We start from the raw sequence: 18,257 nt of genomic DNA on the forward strand, positions 1-18,257 counted from the left end.
GCACATATGAGGCCCTGGGTTTGATCCTCAGCACCACATAAAAATAAATAAATAAAGGTGTCCATCTACAAAAAAAAAAAAAAAAAAAAAAAAGATGCGGTCCCGGCTGGGATTGGCAAAATAAACTGGAGAGGGTGGAACCACGCAGGAGGCAGAACCAATGAATGTAAAAGGCATGCTCTTTACGTCATATACACCCGCCGGAAGTGCGGTCACACGAGCCGTAAGGCTGGCAACTAGGATGGCGGGTTTCGCAGAGCTTGGGTTGTCATCGTGGCTTGTGGAACAATGTCGGCAGCTAGGTTTGAAGCAGCCCACGCCGGTTCAGCTCGGTTGTATTCCTGCCATCCTGGAGGGTGAGTGACCCCGTGGCTTCCCTCGGAGTCATCTCCGCTGTTTTCTCCACCTTTCCTTTCTTTGCCCAGGCAGGTCGTACAAGGCGAGGTGTTAGGACGAACCTGGGTTCCAGGGGCACACCGGGCACTGTTGACGTTTAGCATGCTCCACTGACTCGCTGTGTGTACACACAAGTAATGTCTGAACTTCTTAGCTTCCTAGCACACAGAAAGCTTGATGAACAAGTAATTGTAATACTGTGAAAATTTGGCAGAGGTGGCACTATTTTCACTTTGCAAGTAGAAGCTAAGATTGTCAACATTACTTAATCCAGGACTCCGTGGTCCTGTGACTGCTTTTCTTGGCCTTACGACCCCCCCCCCTTTTTTTTCCGTAGGGGAGGGGTTCTGAGGATTAAATCCAGGGGCACTTAACCACTGAGCCACATCCTCAGCCTCTTTTTGTATTTTATTTAGAGACAGGGTCTCACTGAGTTGCTGAGACTGGCTTTGAACTCGGCGATTCTCCTACCTCAACCTCCCCAGCCTCTGATATTACAGGCATGCACACCACCAACTTAGTTTTGCCATTAAAGAGATATCCACAGGCTGCTGCTCATAGCGTCACATGTCTGTAGTCCCAATCCCAATAACTGTGAAGTCCAGTGCAAGAGGATTGCAAATTCAAGGCTAGCCTGGGGAACATAGTGAGACCCCCTTCTCAAAAAGAGAGGGAGGGGGTGATTGTAGCTCCCGGTAGAGTGCCTGCCTACCACATGTGAGGCACTGGATTTCATCTTCAGCACCACATTAAAAAAGAAATAAAGGCATTGTGTCCATCTACAGCTGAAAATATTTTTTTATTTTTTATTTATTTATTTATTTATTTTGGTACTGGGGATTTGAACCCATGGCCTTGTGCTTACAAGGTAAGTACTCAACCAATTGAGCTATATCCCCAGCCCTGAAAATATTTTTTTAAAAAGAACTTGTTTTTATGGACTGAGGTTGTGGCTCAGCAGTAGAGCACTCGCCTAGCACGTGTGAGGCTCTGGGTTTGAACCTCAGCACCACGTATAAATAAAATGAAGGTAACGTTAAAGGTGTGTCCACCTACAATGTAAAAAAAAAAAAAAAACTTAAAAAAGAACTTGTTTTTAAAAAAAAGAAGCCACAGGATACCTCAGATGTGACAAATTGAGGGATTAAGTAAACAAATATTAATGAATCAATGGGGAATATAGGATGCATTTTGAGGAGGGAAATTCTGGGTTCCTCAAGCTTAGATATTTTGGAAAAGAGTCAGAATTAGGTGGTGGTTAGCAATCTTCAACATCTTGGGCCAGTGAAATGTAGGTTGATCCTGCCACTCACCACCTGTGTGTCCTGGATTAAGTCTCTGAGACTCAGTTTTCCCTTCTATTAAATAGAGACAATAGCAGCCTCTCTTTGTCAGTTCCTAGTGGAAAAGACCTAGCAGGTGCAGAGCAACTGCTCATTAAGTGTTAGCCATTGTGGGGGGACTCAGTGGTAGAGCAATTATTTGGCATGCACAAGTCCCTGGGTTCCACCCTGCCCTGTTAAATAAATGAACAAACAAACATTAGCTATTCCAAACTGTGCCTGATGTGCCCAAGGGGCTAGCTGTCTACCTAGAGTGTGTTGATACTGCTTTGCCCTCTGCAGGTCGGGACTGCTTAGGCTGTGCCAAGACAGGAAGTGGCAAGACAGCAGCATTTGTCTTGCCCATCTTGCAGAAGCTATCTGAGGATCCTTATGGCATCTTCTGCCTTGTCCTGACACCCACCAGGTGAGCCTCCCAACAAGTCCCTTGCATTTGAGTTAACCAGCTATGTTCTCTCTCTGTGCTGCACTTTACCCATGGGATGGAAGTCATGCCCACTTCTTAGGGGTGCTGCAGAAGTAAACAATAGGTTTCATAGGTGTCCATGAAAAGTTCTCAGCATAGGGCTTGGCTCAGGACAAGTACTGGCCAAATGGGAGCGGCCAGCAGTCTTACAGCCAAGGAGATAGAAAAGTATTCTAGGCAGAGGGTCTTCCATGCAGAAGTGTAAGAGAAACAGGGAATGCAAAGGGTACTAAGAGCTGGGCATGATAGAGCCAGCTTGAGGACTTAAATGCTAGGCAGGGGTTAGAATTGGTTCCCAGGGTTTGTGGACAGGAAAGGGCAAGGAAGGAGGCCAGGAAGTGGGTTCATGGGCCTAGAAAAGGCCTGAGCAGAGCAAAGGCTGGCGGACACCAAGGAGAGGCCTCAGAGACTGACTGACCCAGAGAACAGGAGGCTGCTGGTTGGGTCTCTGGCTTGGCTGATTGAACAGTGTTGAGGCCAGCATTACTGAGAAGGGGACACAGGCGAATGTGTACGTTTTGGGGAGGGGGAGATACCGAGGCCATTTTAGGTTGGGCTGGTGGGGGAATCATGGAATGTTCTGGGCTGAGCCATAGGCTCTTGTACTTGGCATCAGAGCCTTTGTCCAGAGAACAGTGGGACCCCATGGAAAGTGTATTAACAGCAGAGGGAGAGACAGGAAGCCAGGGGCTTGGGGAGGAGCCCTGGGGACAGTGTTGGGAGTGGGAGGCACAGAACTGCTACCTGACCCAGTCTGGCCCTTCCTGCCCACAGGGAGCTGGCCTACCAGATTGCAGAGCAGTTCCGGGTGCTGGGGAAGCCCCTGGGGCTGAAAGACTGCATCATCGTCGGTGGCATGGGTACTAGGGCTGGTGGGTTCTGGGCATGGAAGCCCCACAGCTACGGATCTTCCACTCAGCCTCACCTGTTGCCCTCTACCCCCAGACATGGTGGCCCAGGCGCTGGAACTCTCTCGGAAACCACATGTGGTCATTGCCACGCCAGGGCGCCTGGCTGACCACCTCCGAAGCTCCAACACTTTCCACATAAAGAAAATTCGCTTCTTGGTGAGCTGACCCAGCCCTGTGCTCCCTGGGCATGGAATGGAGCCAGGAGCACTGTCCCATCTGTTTGGGAAAGAGGGGTCCCATGAATTGTCTAGTAAAGTGCTAGAAATAGTGACAAGGCCCATTTGGGGACCAAAAAGAAGGCAGCCATACTCGTGAAGATGGTGGGGGGCAAGATCTGACTGAGGAGGTGCCTTTGCTGAGACCTGGTGGGGAGCCTCAACCTGCATCCACACCTGGGGACAAGGCAGGGCGGGGAGGCCAGGCCAGGCCTGGGGCCACAGCCAGCAGCTCACCCCACTCACCCCACCCCATGGACACTGCAGGTGATGGATGAGGCAGATCGGTTGCTGGAGCAGGGCTGCACCGACTTCACGGTGGACCTGGAGGCCATCCTGGCAGCTGTACCAGCCCGCAGGCAGACCCTGCTCTTCAGCGCCACACTGACAGACACGCTCAAGGAGCTGCAGGGCCTGGCCACCAACCAGCCTTTCTTCTGGGAGGCGCAGGCCCCGTGAGTCCGTGCCGCTGTCACTGGGGACCCTGCCCGGGCGGGGTGGGGCAGGGCAGGGCAGCAGCTCCATTTGGCAGATGGGGACGCAGGCGTGGCGGCCTTCTGTCCCCAGGGTGCGCACTGTGGAGCAGCTGGACCAGCGCTACCTGCTGGTGCCTGAGAAGGTCAAGGATGCGTACCTGGTCCACCTGATCCAGAGCTTGCAGGACGAGCACGAGGACTGGTCTGTCATCATCTTCACCAACACATGCAAGTGAGTGTGGGGGAGGGATTGCCACCCTGCCGTAGCCCCTCGCTAGAGGTGGCCCAGAGCCACAGGCTTGGGACACAGCCAGGCTTGGCACTCCCTTGCCTTAGCTCAGACCAGAGATTTTTTGAGGGAGGGGCTTAACCCCATCTTGATGGAAGGTTCAGGAAACCCCTGGGCTATCTCAGCAGCCTAATCATTATGGCCTCGGGTGTCCCTGGGCCTTCGGGCCTCCAGACCCTCTGGTGGGGAGCTGAGGCCTGCCTGGTGTGCCTTGGCACCAACAGAGGCTCCTACCCGCGATTCACATCGACTCCCGCTTTGAGCTATTTGGGGACATGGTCAGGAGGCTGTAGGCTCTTTCAACATGAGCTGGAAGAAGAGAAATCGGAAGAGTCCAAATGTACTGGCTCCCAAAAGAGAAAAGTCTGCATACAAAGTAACTGTCAGGCACAGCAGTACCGGCAGCTCACATGATAGGACCACTTTTTGTGAGGGAGGTGAGTGCTGGAGATCAAACTCAGGACCCCGTGGACAAGCATGGGCACCACCTCTGAGCAGCACCCAGAGCAGCACCCAGCCCAGGTGCCAGTTGTTTCTTTCCACCCATCTTTTAGCCATTCTCTATCAGCTCCCCTTTGGGAGCTGGGCTCTCCTTTGTGACAGTGGCTCAGTTTCTAGTTTCTCATCCCTTATGGTCCCAAGAGAAAGAACAGGAGTCTGCTTGTTCAGAAATCCGAGCAGCAGTCCCAGGACAGATTGTGCGTGTGTGGGTGTGGTCCTGGGAATGGCGAGCTCTGCCACTGAGCCACACCCCAACTCCCCAGGCCAATTATTATCACTACAGGCCCAGGGAAGGGTCAGCAGAGGGGACAGCAGGCAGGTCGGACCTCCAACCTGCGTTCCTTCTCATTTCTAAGTGGCACAGGGTTACTTTGCTTGGTGTCTCTGGGTGGGTCGGGGCAGGTCACCTTCGCTGGATCCAGAGCAGGAGGGGCTGATAGTCACATCTTTCCCACCAGAACCTGCCAGATCCTGTGCATGATGCTGCGTAAATTCAACTTCCCCGCGGTTGCTCTGCATTCCATGATGAAGCAGGTGAGGGAACGCAGTGGCCGCAGCCTCCCCACCCCAGCCTCAGGACACAGGATACCTCCCGGCCTCAAGGCCTTTGCCCACACGAAGGCGGCTGCCTTCCTTCCCTGGCCTCAGCTGCCGTTGCTTAGCAACGTCTTTCCCATCGTTCAGTCATGCAAGTCCGCCCTCAGGGTCGCCACCCTTGCTGGACTGGGAGCCCACGAGGGGCTGTCCCGTTTCCACCCTGTGCCCAGTCCTCACATAGCAGACCCTCCCCAGCCTGCTCACAAACCCCTCCCCAACACTGCGCAGAAAGAACGTTTTGCTGCTCTGGCGAGGTTCAAATCCAGCATATACCGGATCCTGATCGCAACGGACGTGGCTTCTCGGTAGGCAGCACCCAGGGCCCTCATGCTCCATCCCTGCCCAGGGTGTTCCCTCTCTGGCGGCTGCCAAGGCTCCAAGGAGGGACAGGGAGCCTAGTCTTGGTCGTGGGTGACCCTGGGGGTGGGTTTCAGCCTCGGTTTCCCCACTTGGGCAGTGGAGATGACGGGCCTCCGCCTCCCCACAGTGGCCTGGACATCCCCACAGTGCAGGTGGTCATCAACCACAACACCCCTGGACTTCCCAAGATCTACATCCACCGAGTCGGACGGACGGCCCGTGCAGGTGAGCAGGGCTGGTGGGGTTGGGCGGCCTGTGGGCACTGTCCCCTGGCCTCCCAGATGCTGAGGAGCAGAGTGCTTGTGGGTGGGATGCGGGTGAGTAGGGCCCACGGGCCAGGCGCTGCGGGCCGTGTCTGCAGGCTGGAGCATCTTTCCTTCGAGGGCCGAGGCAGGCTGGTTGTGGCTCGGTGGTGGAGCTCTTGCCTCCACATGTGAGGCCCCAATTCTAACCCAGCCCCACAGAACAAAAAGGCAACAGCAGAAGTACATGCCATCCCTGTCCCTGGCACCTCTGTGGCCGCACCCGGGCCCCTTTCCTGTCAGGGCTGCCGTTTGGGGCCCACCAGCAGTAGGTGAAGAGCGCTGGCAGTCTGAGGTCGGCCCTCGCAGCGACCCTGGCTGAAGGACCAAGGAGACAGCGTGTCTGCTTCCCAGCTCCCTCAGGGAGGGGCACCACGTTTGTGGGATTCTCTCACTCCTGGAGCTAGCAGAGATGTCATTCCTGGGGTCGGTCTGCGCCTGGCCCTTCCCTCCTGACCTGTGGCCGGGGCAGGTTGCATCCGCTGCCCGGGTCTCACCGCCTCATCAAATGACGGGTAATGAGGATGGTGACACCTGTATGAAGCTGCTGTGAGGGTGATGGACCTTACCAACCAACAGTTCAACCCTAGTCACCATCATCGATCCGGGAAACAGAAACTGGAGTGCAGAGATCTAGGCTGAGGCTCATCAGGGTGAATATTTGACATGACTTAACCTGAGCTCCCTGGCAGCCAAGCTGAAAAGGGAAAGCAGCCATGTCACCTGCCCTCGTGTGAAGCCAGGCTGGCGGTAGAACCACCTCTCCCATGTCCTGTGGCTCTTCTAGGACATCCCACCCCCACACAGGCCCAGCCACAGGATGAGCCCTTGTGCTCTGAGCTGGTCCTTCCCCACTGAGCTCTTATTCTGCACCTTGCAAGGGGACCCCAGAGTTGTCTGGCTGTCAAGACCTGCCTTGGTTGGTTCCATGTCCTATAACTGTGATATGTCTCCACAGGGCGGCAGGGACAGGCCATCACGCTGGTGACACAGTATGACATCCACCTGGTACACGCCATCGAGGAACAAATCAGTGAGTGGGACAGGGGCTTGGGTGCCCCCGTCCTTCCCTGCAGGCTGCTTCCAGAGTAGGGTGGAGCTGGGCTTCCCTTTCTGTGCAGCCCAGATGTTTCCGTTGCCATTATCCTCACAGGGGCCATGGTCTGCTGGAGCCATGTCCAGTGGGATGGACTTCAGTTTCTCAGACCAGAGTATGAACAGGGTCCCTGAGACCACCCAGTGCCATCAGATGCCATGGAGGCAGGGCCTGGGCGTGCTACAGTCCCCTCCAGTGGTTTAATGTGTAGCTGAGACAGCCACTGTCTGCAGCATCAGCAGGCCCTGCACAGACTGTCCTAAAAGTCGGAAACCTTCACTTTTGTTTATTTTTGATGAGGCGGGATCTCACCATGTTGCCCAGGCTGGCCATGAACTCCTGGGCTCCAGTGATCCTCCTGCATGTAGATGTATGTTGTCACCCCGTCTCTGACTTTAAAGGACATTGTGTCCAAGAAATGAATCCAGTGGGCCCTTGGTGTCTGTGGGAGGGGCCAATGAGTTCCTGGACCCCCATGGATGCCAGCATGCACGGATGCTCCAGTCCCGTCTAGACGGCCTCCCGTAGACTTCTCTAGACGACCTGGAGCCCCCAGTGCAACCTGGAAGCTGTGGAAGTGTCGCTACTGTATTATTCAGGGACTAAGGACAAGGAGTAAAGTCTGGTCTGGGGTGTGGCTCGGGCAGAGCGCTTGCTTAGCATGTGCAAGGCCCGGGCTTCACCAGCACCACAAAAAGAAGTCCATGTGTGTCCAGTGCAGATCCAGTTGTCTTGTTTTTGAATATGTTCCCTCCATGATTGGTTGATCTGCAGAGGCGCAGCCAAGGCCACTGTGCTCCAATTCAGAGTGTTGCTAACACCAGAAAAGTAAAAGGTCCCCACCTTCCCGAGGTCTGAAATCCCTGGTCTGACCCACCAGACCTGTCGTCGCGACACCCTGGCTAGCCTGGCACGCCCCTCACGGGGAACTCGCGGCCTCCCCACCCGCTGTCCCCACAGAGAAGCAGCTGGAGGAGCTGGTAGTGGAGGAGGCCAGGGTGCTGCAGATCCTCACCCAGGTCAACGTTGTACGGAGGGAGTGCGAGATCGTGAGTGTCGGTGGGGCTGCCCAAACCTCAGGGCCCAGCTGTGCCCTTAAGATGGGAGCTGTGACCAGCCTGTCCCTTCCCCCACTAGAAACTGGAGGCGGCCCACTTTGATGAGAAGAAGGAGATCAACAAGCGGAAGCAGCTGATTCTGGAGGGGAAGGTGAGTGTGGGCTGACAGGCTGGGAATGAGGGTCCCCAGGTTGAGGGACATCCAGCTCAGCTGCTTTGTGGCCCTTCCTGTGCCAGGACCCCGACCTGGAGGCCAAGCGCAAGGCCGAGCTAGCCAAGATCAAGCAGAAGAACCGGCGCTTCAAGGAGAAGGTGGAACACACGTTGCAGCAACAGAAGGCCAGCAGGGCTGGCCACAGGGCACGTCCACCCAGGGCCCAGCCTGGGTCCCACACAGCCCCGGCACCGACCCAAGGCCCAGCCTGAGTTCAGCACAGCCCTTCCTGCCCAGCTTGGGACTCCTTATTGGGCTGAGGGGTGAGGGACCTCCCCTCCGGCCGGCACTGTCCTCAGTGGAATCCAGGGACACCCACATCATGAAGTCCCCACTCTGTCCTGAAGCCCCAGCTGGCCTTTCCAAGGGCCCTGGCCCAGAGTCAGACTGCAGAGGTGGAACAAGCACGGGCGTGAGGTGGGGCCCCACTCCACGCAACCCCCGAGGGTGGCACGGGGCCCCGGGCACAGCATTCCATGGGTAGCTGGCACTCAATAAATGGGCCTTCGACTTTCTTGGTCTGACTTAGAAATGGGAGCAGGACAGGTGGGGTGCCTCTGCCTGCCCTTCTCAAGTTCCCAAAACTTGGTGCACCATCCCAGTTCTCCAGCCCTTCAGGCCCAGAGCTCCCTACACAACACCAGCACGGCCCACCACTCCAGCCACTTGACCTGGTCTGTGAAGCCCCTTCTCTGTCCTCAGTCTCCTGATCCAGAAAATGGGCTTACAATTGCACCATTTCAATTCTAGCCAGGAGATTTTGGTGTGATTCCCTGTGCCTGGTGAGCACAGCTGTGTTCTAGGAGTTTCCCTGCCTCCCTACATCTGGGGGTTGTGGCCAGAGTGAAGGAGATTTAACCAGGGGCCAGCAACTCAAGAGGCTGAGGCAGGAGGATCACAAATTTGAGGTCAGCCTCAGCAACTTACTAAGACCCAGTCCTAAAGTAAAAAAAGGACTGGGGATATAGCTCAGTGGTAAAGCCCCGCTGGGTTCAATCCCGTATACAAAGAAAACAACAAAGTTGGCCAAGCAATATGACTAAGCCCCCCACAGCCTGAGGCGGAGGCACCAGGCACAGCCAGGCTCAGGGACATATGACCTGGACGTGCCACACAGGGCAGCCAAGGTCCATCCCAGAGGAGGCAGGTAAGGGGCCGACGATCTGGTGCCTACACACCACACACGCAGAGTCACACTTAGAAATATAATCTGGGCACCAGCACATGCCCGCGGGTCCTAGAAATTCTACACAATGGAAAGCTCAGAAACAGGCCCAAGCTGTGAGTGGCTGTGGCCAGGCCCACCCCAGGCTGTCGGGCTCCCTGGTCCCTGCCAGGGCCAACAGGCCCGACTGTGCCGCCTGCGGCCCCAGCCCGCACCCGGGCGGGAATCATTCCTAGAACCGGTCCTGAGGGCCCGGCTCCCGCTCAGGCCTCGGCAGGCTCAGGGTGTGGCCTCCGCCAGGCGGGCCAGGCCTTCTCGAAGTTCGCTCAGCTCAAACAGCCTGACGTCCAGCAGCTGTGCGGCCCGGCCCACCTCCGCCCGCGCTCGCTCCCTCTCGGCTCGCGCTTCCTCCAGGCTGCGCTCCGTGGCCCGCAGCTGGTGCTCCAACTCTGCGTTGCGTGTCTCCAGGTCCTGCAGGGAGAAGACGGCAGGGCTGGGGGTCCCAACGAGGCTCAAGGGTCGCCAGCCCTGAGGGACACTCAGCCTCTGCACCATCCCGTGGCCTGTCATCCAGCCTCCTCTCTGTGCCTCTGCTCTGCCCAACACTCCCTGTTCCCCAGCCATTTTGAGCATCATAGAACCGATCATGTTCTTCCCACATGCAAAGCCCTCCTGTGACTGATTACCACAACACTGGTGGTAAATGCACACCCCTAGGTGGTGGGGGGGGCTCTCCTTGCTCATTCCACTCAGTGTCCCTTGCCTTGCAATTCTACACATTCTGGCTTTCTTCACACCTCAGGGCCTTTGCACATGCTGTACCCTCTGCCCAGGAGACAATAGGGACCATTTCCCCAACTTTTCTCCCCAGGAATCTTTGGGACCCAAGTCCTCGAATATCTCCATGTACTGGGCACACAGGAAGTGCCCTATGAGTATTTCTCAAAGACTCCAAGGAAAGCTAAGCCGGCCAGACCTAGATTCAAATGCAGGCTCTGTGAACTCAGGCCAGAACGTGTGAAGATTTGATGCGGTCGAGGACCAGAATTGGCAAGGACTGAAAAAGCGCTTGCTGAATGAAAGATGGATAGGAAACTGTACTGTTGTTTACAAAGCACCTTCGAAGTATCAGGATTTCTGAGGGCCAGTCCTCCCAATTCTTCATGACCTTAGGTAGATATTGTCCTGATCCGTTTACAGACGAAGAAATTGAGGCTCAGGGAGACGAACTCCCATGCTGGCACCCACACACACCTGCACCTTCTGTTGGGTCTCCTCCCGCTCTGCAGCATCCGGGGTCTCTCGAGGACCACCTGTCTGATTCTTCAGCGTCTGGATCTCCTAGAGGGGAAGGGTTCCCAGGGTCTGTTCTGGGGTCCTGGGTCCCCAGGGGGAGCTGATGGATGGCAGGCTCCAGGACCACACTTGGTGCTCACCTGGTCCTTGGTTTGCACTAGGGCTTCCAGCTGCTCCAGTGACTGACTGGGCACCTCCTTCTCGATTACCGGAGCTGTCTCTGCAGCTGCCTGGGCTTCCAGCTCAGCCACCTACACCCACAGGAAGCTCAGCACAACACCCCAGCCTGTGCTTCCCATTGCTTCCAAGGCCCTAGAGAATCTGCTCCCTACTCCTTGGTTGATGGTACCACCCTTCCTGTGGGCAACTTGGACTTTGAAAGCATGACCGACCCTCTGAGGCTTTCACTGTCTCAGTCCCATTTTACAAAGCATGAAACTGAATCCAGGAAGTGCTCTGCTGAAATCACACGGCCATCCTGGGAACCCCTCTGCAGTTGCCAGGACCAGACAGTGTCTCTGGGAGGGAAGGCTGCCCTCACCCGCTGCCGCAGCCGCTCAGCCTCTGCACGCTGGGCCTCCAGCTGCTGCCTCCACTGTGCTGCAGCGGCGTTTGCCTCTCGCAGGGCACCTGCCAGTTTATTGTTGCTGTCCTGCAGTGCGAAGAACTCGGCCTCCCACTGCACCTCGCCCACGGAGCTGTGAAGAAACTGGGGTCGGCGTGAGGGCACACTGGGCTGGGGGCGGGGCCAGACCGGGGCGGGTCGGGACCAAAATTGCTCGGAGCTAGGAAAGGGGGCGGTGACGGGCAGGCTTAGTCAAAATAGGCACATAACCGTAGCCTTGGAGACCTCGTCTGAATGGAGACTAGAAGCATCCACGGGGGCGTGGTCAGACGGGGCAGGGGGAAGGCGCGAATGTGGGAGGTATGACTCCAGGAGCGGATGACAGAGGGGCGGAGCCTGCCCTGGGGAGGCGTGGTTAACGCAGGGGGTGTGTTCTCGGTGCGGTTCTGCTCCGGATCCGGCAGGATCTGGGTCAGCCTCCTTCGCTTCCCCAGATCTTGGGTCCACAGTCCGGGCGCCCCCTCCCCTTCCCCAATCTTGGGTCCACAGTCCGGGCGCCCCCTCCCCTTCCCCAGATCTTGGGTCCACAGTCCGGGCGCCCCCTCCCCTTCCCCAGATCTTGGGTCCAGTCCGGGCGCCTCCACCCTGTCCCTCACCCCTCCGACAGCATCTTCTTTAGCCGCTCCCGCTCCGTGGGGCCCGGGGCGTCCGCGCTCTGGCTGCGGAACAGTTTCTCTTCGCCGGGGCCATTGGCGCTGACGAGAGGGCTTGGGGGCACCTGCCAGTGAGGATGAAAGCGGTGGCTTCAGTCAAAAAACAATTTAGAAAGTCATGGTTGAGAGCGGATGTCACTGTGGTCATGACCGGTCAGAAGGTCTGAATGGACCTGTGGACCCCAGTAGGTCCTTCCCAGTACTGGCATCCCTCCCGTCCTCACCCACCCTCTATGGCTCCCTGTGACCCCTGGACTGGATTTCGGAGCCTCCCACCTTGCCTGGCTGGGCTTTCACCAACTTCTCAGGGGCAGACCTGATACACAATCTGCAAAGCTAAACCCTGCCCAGCCTCTAAATGCTCCAAGCTGCTCCCTCTAACACGGCTCTTCCCTGGGACAGAATTTCAACACACTATTAAGATGGACCACAGGAAGCCCGCCCCAGGCTGAGTTTGCATCTTTGGAGCAACCTCGCTGCCTGCAGCCCTGAGGGCAGAGGCAGCAACTTTCTCATTTCTGTAAGCCCTGTGCCCAGCCCTGGGCCTGGCACACGGCGGGTGCTCAATAAATTATGCTGAAAATAAATGAATGGGGGTAGTGCCCAGAGACGGATCGCTGTTCTGCGCCCCTCCCCCACCCACTCTCTTAGCTATTTCAACTTCCAGTCTTCAGTTCTGTCATCTGAGCTGATTTGAGCCCAAGCCAGGCTAGACCTCCTACGGTGTGCCCCATGGCCCAAGCCCTGCCTCCACAGTCCATGCCACAGGCCTACTTTTAGGTCATCTGTGAGCATTTTCCTCTAGGTGCCGCTCAGTGCCTGGACCCCCAAGTGCAGGGCTCATTCTGAGATGCTGGGGTGGGGTGGGAGGGAGGGGCAGGGAGTGCTGACCTGGTGGGAGACAAGCCCCAGGGCAGGGCTGGTAAGCTCCCCTCCATCCTGAGATTTCTCCCGAGCCAACCTCGCTGCTTCCTTCACTTCCTGGAACTTCTCAGCAAACTGGGGGAAGAGGGGAGCAGTCAGTGAACAAACCCTCCAGCCTTCCAACAGGTCACCCCCCACCACTGCCAGCCCTGTTCCCTTGTAAGGGACCTTAGAAATTCTGCCTACCTCCTTATCTCACCAACTGAAAGGGGGAGGTTGGAAAATGATGTCCCCATGAGCAGAATGGGTATCCTGGTGGGAGGGATGTTCGCGGAGGTGGCAGTAAGAACACTAAGCGGTATTAAGAAAGGGATTCCCTCTTCCTCTCTATCAGGCTTGTTTCAACAGGGAGAGCCAAGGCTGGCGCTGATGGGTCTTTAACATCTGATAACGTCCCTTCACAACAGAGAGAGGAGGTCTTGGACCTGAGCCTCTGAGAGGCATCAAAAATCAGATAATTACCGCCTTCCGGTTTTCACGGGCCAAGTGTTGACATTTACCACCTGTCTCTGGCAATTTACTGGTTCTCCAGTTAAAGATAGAAAGCGTTTTTTGTTTTTTTCTTTTTTTACTTTAAAATAAATTCCCTTTGTTTAAAACTAATTGTTTAGCAAGATTTGATGGCTGTGCCCTGTATTCTGAGCTACGTGGGAGGCTGAAGCAGGAGGATCACTTAAGCCCAGAAGTTTGGGCAACACAGACAGACCCCATCTCAATAAATAAATAAATAAATATATAAATAAAAATGTTTAGGTCATGGGTGTGGCTCAGTGGTAGAGCACCTGCTTAGCATGGACAAGGCCCTGGGCTCAATCCCCAACACCTCCAAACAAAAACTTTTTTAAAAAGAACTCATTTACAGTCACACTAGTAGATTGGTATAAAGGTATTCAGTGTAATTCACTGGGGGGAAATAATCTTTTCAAACCCCACCTCCATCAGCGCTCAGTGGTGAGCGCGTGCCCAGCACATGTGAGGCCCTAGGTTAGGGTTAGGGTTAGGGTTATTTTTACTTATCACATAAAAATGGGTAAATGAAAGAGAGGTATTGTGTCCATCTACAACTGAAAAAAAAAAAAAACCCACAACAAAACCAGCCCCCTGAGCCGGGCACGGGTGCAGGGGCGCATGCCTGTAATCCCAGTGGCTGGGGAGGCCGAGGAAGGAGGATGAAGGAGGATGGAGAGTTCAAAGCCAGCCTCAGCAACTTAGTTGAGACCCCGCCTCTAAATAAAATATAAAAAAGGCTGGGAATGTGGCTCAGTGGTTAACCCCCAGTACCAAAAAACAGAACAAAAAAAGACCCTGGGTTCAATTCCCTAGCAATGCAAACAGAATAAAACAAAAATTAAAAAAAAAAAAATACCCACACACATCAGAAACAACTTAATATTCATTTGGGGATAAAATAAACCTCAGGCCCTACCTTGTGCCACCCACAGAAATTAATTCAAGACCTAACTTTGAAAAGAACATTATAATGCTTCTAGAATAAAACAGAGGAGAAAATCATCAGGGTACAGGAAGCACTAATCAAAAAAAAAAAAAAAAAAAAAAAAAAAGAAAAGAAAAGAAACAATGGATACAGACAATATTGAAGTAGAGCGAAGGGAGGTGACAGCTGAGGTGCTGCTGAGGAGGTGGGGAGTGCCGCCAGCCCAGGGGCCAGTGTGATGACCTAAAGGGCAAGGGTGTGCCTAAACTTAAAGCAAGTGGCCAGCAGAACTGGGATTCAATTCAGGGAACAGAAGGGGCTCCCTGCTCTTTTTTTTTTTTTTTTTTTTTTCCCAGAACTGGGGATTGAACCAGGTGCTCGACCCTGAGCTACCTCCTTCTTCTTCTTCTTCTTTTTTTAGTTTTGAGACAGGCTGTCACCTAGTTGCTGAAACTGGCCTCAAATTTGTGATTCTGCTGCCTCAGCCTCTCCAGCAACCAGGATTACTGGCATGTGCCACCTGCCTATCTAATTCTGTGTGCCCCTTCTTTTTTTTTTTTTTTTTTTTTTGTATCAGGATGGAAGCCAGGGACACTTAACCACTGAGCCACATCTCCAGCCCCTATATATGTGTGTGTGTGTGTGTGTGTGTGTGTGTGTGTGTGTGTGTTTCTTTTTTCTTTTTCTTTTTTCTTTTTTTTTTTTTTTTTTTTGAGACAGGGTCTTGCTAAGCTGCTTAGGGCCTGGCTAAGTTGCTGAGGCTGGCTCTGAACTTGAGATATTCCTGCCTCAGCCTCCTGAGCTGCTGGGATCACAGGGGTGCACCACTGTACCTGGCTCTGTGTGCCCATTCTGCAGCTGGGTAGATGGAGGCCCAGGTCCTGTGCACTATGCCCTGGTGAGACCAGGTGAAGACTTAGGCCCAGGCCTCTCTCTCCCCTCATCTCCCCCATGCTACCTACCTGAGTCAGATGCTGTTCAGAGGCAAAGCCAAGGCCGTAGACTGTGTTGGCACGACTGTCCGCCCACTGCCCAAATTTCTGAGAGGTTTTGGTAAAGGTCATGTTGGGGGTAACGGTACTGTTGATGATGGCCTGTGGAGGGCACAAAGTTCAAGGCTGAAGGGCCTGATGATAATGAGCATGAGTCCCTGAACCAATGAGTACCACTTTGTCTTGGTGCCTCAGAGGTCACTGCTCTGAACCATGTCAGGAGGAAGAGACGAAAGCTGAGACAGGGTCAGGGTTCATTGTTTCCCAGAGTACCCAGCAAGGCAGCGACCAGACCCAGGTCTGTCGCCTGGACCCCTGGCACCTACATTCCACCCAGGCCCTGCCCAGACCTTAGCGCCCCCAATGCTGATGATGCGGTAGACATTGCGGGTGGCATCGTAGAAATAGGAGACGGTAAGTGCATGCTTGCCCGCAGGGATCCAGTTCCTCTTGGTTGTCGGGTCAATCTGGAACACGTGTGCCCGTGTACTGAAGATTGGCTGCTCCCTAAACGGGGACAGGGCACTCAGTGGGTGGCAAGCACCTCCAAGGAGCTCAGGGCTGGGCAAGGTAGGTGGGAGCTTACCTGGCTGTGGACATTGGTCAGGCTGGGCTGGGTGGGCTCCAAGGAGCAGCCAGAGGGGTAGCAAGAGTGGCTGGCTTGGCCCCTGGGGAGGGAGGGGTCCTGTGAGTGTCCCTCAGGTCAGGCTGAGGAGGCCAAAGACATCCAATCTCAGGACACCACCAGGTGTACCATTTATAGAACTTCAATCAAAAAGACAAGACAACCAGTAGGGACCAGAGAATAAGGACCTTGTCATTCTCCGTTGGGGGAAGTCCCACAACATCCTGGGCAGGAGACTCTGGAGGAGGCAGGTGGCCCCTAACGTGTAATGTAAACTCCTTATCATCTGGTCACTGGGTGCCTCCCCTGGAGCCTCCTCCATCCGGGGTCTGGGGGGCAAGACCAAGGCCAACTCTGGAATGTACTTTCCAGCACATTCACCTACCAAAATGCCTGCTGGGAGACCAGGCCCTCACTATACCCTCAGAGGGACCCTTCAGCTCCCACCCTAGGGAGAGTACACCTGGGAGTCAGAATCCAAATCCCCAGGAGCCCAGAGCAAGAAGTGCTCCGGTGGGCACCTGGAGCCCCATCACTGGGAGGCTGGGGCATGGCTGGAGCCCAGGAATCAAGAGACCAGCCTCGGAAACAGCCGAGATCCCATCTTCAAAAAGAGATGTAACCCAACAGCCAATCCCGGGTGCCCCGGGCAGGGTAGGATTCAAGATTGGGAGAAGGGGGCTCCACAGCCTCCCAGTTGGTTCCAACAGCCACCACCCCAGGAAGCCAGCAAGCTGATGGGAGGAGACTTCCTGGTCCTCAGGCGTCCCGAACCTACATCCCAGGGACTCGCGGGGGATCCCGTAGGGGCTGGAGGAGCAGGACTCCGGGTGGGGGCTGGGCGGCCCTGACCCGGTGCCTCCGAGGTCAGAGCGGGGAATGCCCCCCCATCCTGCCCCGGGCAGCTGCAGTCCCGGTCACAGGGTCTGAAACCGGAGCCCCTAGGTGGGGGAGGAGCGGCAGCTCAGGCCTGGGTTGGGGGCGGATCCTGAGTCTGACCGGGGTTGAGGATTGAAGGGGTCCCCAGAACCCAAGCCCTTCCGGCCCGGCTGCTCCTGCCGCGACTTGCAGCGTTTGGGGAAAGTTACTCACCAACTAGTCATGCGCCTAGGACGCAGCCGGCCGCGGGGTTCCCCAAGGGGGGTCCAACACCTCGCAGCGCCCAGGAACCCCCAATCAGGCCGGGGGCGAGGCCTCATCCCAAGCGCCCCAGTCCAAAGGCCTGATATTCATTCAGGATCCAGTCCCACCCGCGTCAGGAGGGCACCCCGTATGCGCCCCAACTTCGTAACGCGCCGCCCAGACCCTGGAACTTCCCAGATCCGCGCAACGCTGCCCTGACTCCGGGTCCAGAACTTTGGGGACATCTCCTCTGCCTCCTCCAACCCCAGGTCCGAAACTTCGGGGACCTCCCTCCATCGCCCCGCGCTACGGGACTTAGGAGACCTTAGCACTTATCCTGATCCCAGAGCTTCAGGGGCCTCTGCCAACCCTCCAGTCCCCGGTCTGGAACTTCGAGGACCCCCTCTGCGCCGCTCTCCCACCCCAGGTCCGGAACTTCAGGGACCGGTTCGCGGATTTCTCCAATGCCGGGTCCGGAACTTTTGGAACCTCTCGCGCTGTCCCCTCCCCGACTCCGACTCCGGAACTTCGGGACCCCCGTGGTCCCCCCAGCCCTGGAACTTCAGAGCTCCTCGCGCCGCCCCCAGGCCCCGAGTCCAGAACTTGGGGATCCCCGCGCCCTCTCCACGGCCCTGCTGTCGGCGGCCGCTGCGCTCGCGGCGCAGGATCGGCCGGCCCGGCTCACCCTGCTGGGTCGGCGCCCGCCAGTGTCCGGGCGCGCGTCGGGTGCGGCCCCCGTGGCGGCGCTGACTCGGCGCAGCCCGGCGCCCCGCTCACTCCCTGGCTCCCGGGCCCGCGCCCTCCGCGCCGCCCTCCGCGCCGCCCGCGCCTTTGTCTGCGCCGCCGCCGCCGCCCGCGCCGCCTCCGGTCCCATCGCGGCCGGTCCCGACGCGGACGCGGCCCGCCCCGCCTCCCGGGGCCGCGGAGGCCGCCCCGCTGCGCCCCCTGCCGGCCCTCGGCGGCGGGCAGGAGGGGGAGGGAGGGGAGGGAGGGCTGGGGTAAGGAGGCAGGGGAACCCCGGGGGCTGAGGCGCAGCAGCGAAGGGGGACTGGGGTGGGAGTGGGGGCGGGGAAGGTGGGGGATGGGAGCAGGAGTAGGAGTTGGAGATACGGAGACAGAGGGACGGACATCCGGGACGAGACAGAGACCCAGAGACTGGGGGAGGCACAGGAAGCAGGTGGACAAACAGTTGGAAA

The 18,257-nt window shown here is 56.4% G+C and overlaps 2 protein-coding genes across 2 annotated transcripts; one reads left to right on the plus strand and one right to left on the minus strand.

Moving 5' to 3' along the window:
- The first annotated feature begins 196 nt into the window (after nucleotides 1–196).
- Nucleotides 197–9,275, plus strand: DDX49 (DEAD-box helicase 49). Its single transcript, XM_079116230.1, has 13 exons — nucleotides 197–356; nucleotides 2,022–2,145; nucleotides 2,980–3,065; nucleotides 3,151–3,272; nucleotides 3,599–3,786; nucleotides 3,899–4,039; nucleotides 5,056–5,131; nucleotides 5,423–5,499; nucleotides 5,682–5,779; nucleotides 6,815–6,889; nucleotides 7,913–8,001; nucleotides 8,090–8,161; nucleotides 8,248–9,275. The coding sequence occupies exons 1-13, from the start codon at nucleotides 242–244 to the stop codon at nucleotides 8,434–8,436; spliced, it is 1,452 nt and encodes a 483-aa protein (XP_078972356.1). The 5' UTR covers nucleotides 197–241; the 3' UTR covers nucleotides 8,437–9,275.
- A 140-nt stretch (nucleotides 9,276–9,415) lies between these two features.
- Nucleotides 9,416–17,943, minus strand: HOMER3 (homer scaffold protein 3). Its single transcript, XM_079116231.1, has 10 exons — nucleotides 17,747–17,943; nucleotides 15,901–15,982; nucleotides 15,665–15,821; nucleotides 15,285–15,416; nucleotides 12,855–12,962; nucleotides 11,907–12,028; nucleotides 11,227–11,383; nucleotides 10,826–10,936; nucleotides 10,644–10,730; nucleotides 9,416–9,860 (listed from the first exon to the last, which is right to left on the minus strand). Exons 2-10 carry the CDS (start codon nucleotides 15,912–15,914, stop codon nucleotides 9,669–9,671), a joined length of 1,080 nt encoding a protein of 359 aa, XP_078972357.1. The 5' UTR covers nucleotides 15,915–15,982; nucleotides 17,747–17,943; the 3' UTR covers nucleotides 9,416–9,668.
- Nucleotides 17,944–18,257: the final 314 nt, after the last annotated feature.

This window comes from Sciurus vulgaris (genome assembly GCF_902686455.1).
Source record: "Sciurus vulgaris genome assembly, chromosome: 16".
Taxonomy (NCBI): domain Eukaryota; kingdom Metazoa; phylum Chordata; class Mammalia; order Rodentia; family Sciuridae; genus Sciurus; species Sciurus vulgaris.

Excerpts from the sequence above, each read along its gene's own strand:
- HOMER3 (XM_079116231.1), bottom strand. Across the intron at positions 12,963-15,284 it reads CTGAACAGCATCTGACTCAG|TTTGCTGAGAAGTTCCAGGA; the intron begins GTAGGTAGCATG and ends CTCTTCCCCCAG. Across the intron at positions 11,384-11,906 it reads AAGAAGATGCTGTCGGAGGG|CTCCGTGGGCGAGGTGCAGT; the intron begins GTGAGGGACAGG and ends GTTTCTTCACAG.
- DDX49 (XM_079116230.1), top strand. The coding sequence starts at position 242 with ATGGCGGGTTTCGCAGAGCTTGGGTTGTCATCGTGGCTTGTGGAACAA. Across the intron at positions 4,040-5,055 it reads ATCTTCACCAACACATGCAA|AACCTGCCAGATCCTGTGCA; the intron begins GTGAGTGTGGGG and ends CTTTCCCACCAG. Across the intron at positions 5,500-5,681 it reads GCAACGGACGTGGCTTCTCG|TGGCCTGGACATCCCCACAG; the intron begins GTAGGCAGCACC and ends GCCTCCCCACAG.